The following is a 6,051-nucleotide window of genomic DNA, read 5'->3' as shown; positions in this document are numbered from 1 at the left end:
AGATGCCGGCTTCTAGGCGTCAGACCAGTTCTCTCTCACCAGTTTGTGTGAATCAGCTCTGTCCCGTGGGTCCAGAAAAGGAAGAGGATATGACCCTGGGGGACTTAAAGCGTCACAACCCAAAGGACAAGGTTCTGGCTGCTGCTTCTGAGAGGATGCTGCGTTTCATATGGTGGTGCCTGCGCCCTTAACCAGTCTTGCCAAGCATTTCTGGAAAGTTCGAAGGCCTCGGACAGATGGAGGCCCACCTCATCGCTGGCCGATCCTAGGCAGCTGTTGGGGCTTCCCAGGCCCGGGACCCCTGCGGTCACAGGGTCCTATCCCTCAATTTCAGCCACCCCACCTAACTGGCATTTTACTTTATAGGTGGCTTCTACATGCTCCTGGACCCCAAGAATGCAAAACCGCGGCAGAAATCTGTCCTCCTGAGCCCCCTGAGCCAGTCCTCTGGCTGTTTGAGCCTGTCCTTCCACTACATCCTCTATGGCCAGTCACCTGGTGCAGCCCTCGCCGTCTATGCTTCTGTCTTGGGTGAGACTGGCATTTGCAGGATTTATGCTTATCTCGTCTTCCAGGGTTGAATTGACAGGAAAATATGGGGCATCCCATATTTCTAGGGAAATCTAGGATATATGCAAGATTATTGTGTGGAGTAGAACTGGGAAGCTGGGAGAGTGCTGGCTTCTAGAAAAACAGATAAAAGTACCAGGAGAGTGAGAGAGAAGGATGTGCTTGCATTTGGGAGAGGGGGATACACTCCCAGTATTCCCTTAGCTACTCTTCTTTCTGAGTATAGGATTTTTTTTCCTAATTTAAAAATTGTTTATTTTTGAGAGACAGAGAGAGAGAGAGAGACGGAGCGTGAGCAAGGAAGGGACAGAGAAAGAGGGAGACACAGAATGTGAAGCAGGCTCCAGGCTCTGAGCTGTCAGCACAGAGCCCGACATGAGGCTCGAGCTCACAGACCGTGAGATCATGACCTGAGCCAAAGTCAGACACTTAACCCACGGAGCTACCCAGGCACCCTCTGAGTACAGGTTTGAGGTCATTTTCAGTCCCCTTAATAAGTCAATTCTCTCTCTGATTCCTTTCATTTGCAGGCAGCATCAGGAAACACACTCTCTTCTCAGGACAACCTGGACCCAATTGGCAGCCTGTTACTGTCAATTACACAGCCCAGGGAGAAATTCAGGTACAGAGGAGCAAAGATCAGGACCCCTTGCACAGGGTAGGCACTTCTGATATTGAAGTGGAGTGAGGGTCTGGGCGCTGGGAGCAGGGTGTCTGGGTTCCTGAATAGAGTAAAATTAGATGGTGGGGGGGTGGTTTGGGCATTTGGGCTCTTTTTTCACTCCCAGTCCCCTTTCTCTCTCTCTCTCTTCAGTTCACTGTGGTGGGTGTGTTTGGAGAGACCCCAGAGCCAGCTGTGGCAGTGGATGCGATCAGCATTGCTCCCTGTGGGGGTGAGAGCAAGGCCCTGGGAGGAGCAGGGCCTCCACCTGATCATCAAAACGGGCAGTGGGGGTCGGGGGGTGGGAGGGCAAGATTGGGGAGAAATAGAGGGCATGGCCCAAATTTCTCACATCTCCCATTTTGATCCCCTAGAGAGCTTTCCTCAGTGTGACTTTGATGATGATGCCCATCCCTTCTGTGACTGGGCCCAGGCATCAGGGGATGGTGGACACTGGACCCGGGGAAGTAAAAATATGCACATGCAGGGTACAGGCGCTTTTGGAGGTTCCCTTAATGGAGGTGAGGAGATTGAGGATCTCCCAAGCCAACGAATTACTGAATCCTCTCCCAGCTGGGGAGTTGGCTGGTAGGATTCCTGGGAGAAGATATTGTAGGTGGCGACGGTCAGCCGGCAGGTGTTTATTGGGAAGCCACCATGGGTCCGAGCTGGGGAGATGACAGAAATCGAACGGGTTGAAGATTCTCCTGCCTGTGGGGTCACTGAAACCGCCAGAAAATCCAGGCAACTCACTTCACTGAGCCCGAGCCTTCAAAATCCACAACCTCATTTTCAGTTAAGACATTTACTGGTGCAGCCAGCAAAGGAATCTGGGTTGCTCGTTTGGTTTTCCCTTTCTTTCTGATCCTACCTTCTTCAGTTAGAAGTCCAAAACAAGTAGGAAAAAAAAAACCCGCTTACAGCGTGGGGAGTTTGGGTGTTCGCGTCAAACCCTCGTTTGCGAGGTGTCGCTAGAGAAAACAACACGAGAGTGTCCTCGGGGTGGGGGTGGGGGTTGTCATCTTGCCCTTCTTTTGATTCCCTTCTTTTGCCCAGAAGGTCGCTATATCTATGTCGAGGCTGACAAGTTCTCTGAGGCAGGCCAGTCTTGCAGACTGGTGAGCCGGCCCTTCTGTGCCCCGAGTGCGATCTGTGTGGAGTTTGCTTACCACATGTACGGCCTAGGAGAGGGCGCTAAACTCAATCTCCTGCTGGAGAGTCCCACAGGCAGTTTCCCGACTTCTCTCTGGCACCGCGTTGGGTCTCAGAGCCCCGACTGGCTGAACACCTCGGTCACTATCCCTTCGGGGCATCAACAGCCCATGCAGGTGAGAGAGTGGGCCCTGTGTGGGGCCCGGTGAGGGGGACATAGTACCCGGGGACAATCAGGGCTGAGGAGATGGGACACTGGAAAGGGAGCAGAGCAGAGGTGAACTCAGTGTCCCTGAGAGGGATATCTGCATCCTGAAAAGGAGTGAGGGCAGAGTTGGACTGTTGAGCCTAGAACAAGGTGACCTTTTGGCAGAGGACAGGCTGTCTGGGAGAATCCTTGAGGTGCCATGGATTCAGTTGGACTTCTCTCTTCTCTGTCCTTCATTCCCTTCAGCTGATATTGGAGGCCATCAGAGGGACCAACACTGCCTTTGTTGTCGCTGTGGGTTTTATCTTGATCAATCACGGGACTTGTAGAGGTAAAACAAAACTCAAGGCCCCGGAAAGGGGGCGGTGCTCTGGGATGACCATCTGTCAGATGGCTGAAAATCAAGTTCTCTCCTGTGCTTGTATTTTCACACTGCTTTGTGTTCTACATTCTGCCTTCTCGGTGACATCAGGATGCTTGCGTGTGTGCATGTGACTTTGATGCAGTGAATTTCTGTGGCTAGATCCAGAATTCCTTACCCAGTAGATGGCGATCCTGAAGGGAGGACCCACATCCTATTCATGTTGTGTCGCTTGTATCTGGCATGACGTCTGATATATATTAGGAGCAGTGTTTGTTGAGAGTTTGTTGAGTGAAGGTTGGGGTTGGGAGTAGAAGGAGAGGTGTGAATAAATTACCCTTTGAGGCCACCCACTCCAATTGGAAGTGAGTGAAGAGGGCGGTGGTCTGATTTCGACTAAACTCCAGGGTTTGTTTGTTTGTTTGTTTGTTTGTTTGTTTTTTCTTTGCAGGAACTATGCCAACAGTGCTTCCTTCCAAATCTCCAGTTCCCCCCACTGGCCCTTCTGAAACCCTTGTTTCCACAGAAAAACCTAGGACTCCCACAGAAAAGCCTACAGTCCCCAAAGAAAAACCTATGACCACCACAGAAAAACCCACTGTCCCCAGTGAAATATCCACTGTCCCCACAGAAAAACCCATGGCCCCCACAGGAATACCTATGAACCTCCCCAAAATATCTATTTCCCCCACAAAAAAACCTGTGGCCCTCACAGAAAAACCCACTGTCCTCACAGAAAAACCTATGGTTGTCACAGAAAAACCCATTGTCCCCAGTGAAATATCCACTGTCCCCACAGAAAAACCCATGGCCCCCACAGAAAAACCCATGGCCCTCACAGGAAAACCCATGACCCCCACAGAAAAACCTATGACACCCCAAATAAAACCTATAGCCCTCACAGAAAAACCCACTGTCACCACAGTAAAGCCCATAGTCCCAACAGAAAAGCCCACTATTCCCACTAAAAAACCCACTGTCCCCACTGAAGAGACCACTATCCCCTCTGAAGAGACCACTGTCCTTCCCAAAGAGCCCACCATCTCTACTGGAAAACCTACCATCCCCACTAAAAAGTCCACTATACCCCTTGAAAAGCCCAGTATCTCCACAGAAAAGCCCACTGTCCACACAGAAAGACCTACTGTCCACACTGAAAGGACCACCATCCACACTGAAAGGTCCACTGTCCCCACAGAAAAATCTACCCTTCCCACAGAGAAACCCACCACCCCTACTGAAAAGACCACCATCTCCACAGAAAAACCTACCCTTCCTAAAGAAAAACCCACCGTCCCCACTGAAAGGCCCACGGTGCCCACAGAAAAACCCACTGTCCCCACTGAAAGTTCCACCATCCCCACAGAAAAATCTACCCTTCCCACAGAAAAACCCACCATCCACACAGAAAAACCTACCCTTCCCACAGAAAAACCCACCGTCCTTACTGAAAGGCCTACCATCCCCACAGAAAAACCCACCACCCCTACTGAAAAGACCACCATCCCCACAGAAAAACCTACCCATCCCACAGAGAAACCCACCATCCTCACAGAAAAATCTACCCTTCCCACAGGGAAACCCACCACCCCTACTGAAAAGACCACCATCCCCACAGAAAAACCTACCCTTCCTAAAGAAAAACCCACCATCCCCACTGAAAGGCCCACAGTTCCTACAGAAAAACCCACTGTCTCCATTGAAAGGCCCACCATCCCCACAGAAAAACCTATCCTTCCCATAGAAAAATCTACCGTTCCCACAGAAAAACCCACTGTCCTTACTGAAAGGCCTACCATCCCCACAGAGAAACCCACCACCCCTATTGAAAAGACCACCATCCCCACAGAAAAACCTACCCATCCCACAGAGAAACCCACCATCCCCACTGAAATGCCCACAGTTCCTACAGAAAAACCCACTGTCTCCATTGAAAGGCCCACCATCCCCACAGAAAAACCTATCCTTCCCACAGAAAAACCTACCCTTCCCACAGAAAAACCCACCGTCCTTACTGAAAGGCCTACCATCCCCACAGAAAAACCCATCCTTCCCACAGAAAAAGCTACCATCCACACAGAAAAACCTACCCTTCCCACAGAAAAACCTACCCTTCCCGCAGAAAAACCCACCCTTCCCGCAGAAAAACCCACCATCCCCACTGAAAGGTCTACAGTTCCCACAGAAAAACCCACTGTCCCCACTGAAAGGCCCACCATCCCCACAGAAAAACCCACCATCCACACAGAAAAATCTACACTTCCCACAGAAAAACCCACCACCCCTACTGAAAAGACCACCATCCCCACAGAAAAACCCACCATCCCCACAGAAAAACCCACTGTCCTCACTGAAAAGACCACTGTCTCCACTGAAAAACCGCCTGTCCCCACTGAAAGGCCTACCACCCCTACTGAAAAGACCACCATCCCCACAGAAAAATCCACTGTCCTCACTGAAAAGACCACTGTCGTCCCTACTGGAAGGCCTACCGTCCCCACAGAAAAAACCACCATCCCTACTGAAAAACCCACTGTCCCTACAAAAAACCCCACCATCCCCACAAAAATATCTACTTTTGCCACTGAATGGCACACAGTTCCTACAATACCCCAGCCCAGCCCAACACTTGTACCCATTGGGCCAACAGTCTTGGTGATGTCTTCCACTGCTCCAAGTACCTCCACGACCGCTACAACCCCTGGACGCACTCCAGGTATGTGACACAGCATCGAACCGACAGCAGAAAGTAAGAGATCATGAGTAGGAGAGAGAATTACATAAATGAATGCTTCTAATAGAAAACTGCAGTCTTAGAAGAGAGATGAATGCGACATGTTAACTTTTGAAAAAATGAGGACCACCCCGACCAAGAGGGAAGCAGAGCATGGGTGGGGTGGAGGTTGTTGGGAGTCAAGTCCCGAACTTACAGCATCTTTTTTTTTTTTTTTTTTTTTTTTTAAGATTCTATTTTTAAGTAATCTCTACACCCAACGTGGGGCTCTAACTCACAACCCTGAGGTCAAGAGGTTGCATGCTCCACTGACTGGGCCAGTCGCATGCCACACGCCTTCCTTTTTATAGAGATATGATTCATAT

General features: G+C 50.4%; 1 protein-coding gene across 1 annotated transcript in view; it reads left to right on the top strand.

Moving 5' to 3' along the window:
* The window catches only part of ZAN (zonadhesin), a 38,212-nt gene that overhangs the window by 5,767 nt on the left and 26,394 nt on the right, over positions 1-6,051 (top strand). The window contains exons 7-16 of the mRNA XM_032591556.1: positions 367-531; positions 1,101-1,192; positions 1,385-1,463; positions 1,606-1,752; positions 2,288-2,559; positions 2,838-2,922; positions 3,440-3,594; positions 4,072-4,616; positions 4,890-5,312; positions 5,547-5,668. Of these exons, the coding sequence (XP_032447447.1) occupies positions 367-531; positions 1,101-1,192; positions 1,385-1,463; positions 1,606-1,752; positions 2,288-2,559; positions 2,838-2,922; positions 3,440-3,594; positions 4,072-4,616; positions 4,890-5,312; positions 5,547-5,668 (2,085 nt within the window). The remainder of the gene's footprint in view (positions 1-366; positions 532-1,100; positions 1,193-1,384; positions 1,464-1,605; positions 1,753-2,287; positions 2,560-2,837; positions 2,923-3,439; positions 3,595-4,071; positions 4,617-4,889; positions 5,313-5,546; positions 5,669-6,051) is intronic.

This window comes from Lynx canadensis, chromosome E3, assembly GCF_007474595.2.
Source record: "Lynx canadensis isolate LIC74 chromosome E3, mLynCan4.pri.v2, whole genome shotgun sequence".
Classification (NCBI taxonomy): Eukaryota; Metazoa; Chordata; class Mammalia; order Carnivora; family Felidae; genus Lynx; species Lynx canadensis.
This window is presented reverse-complemented; position numbering and strand designations above follow the sequence as displayed.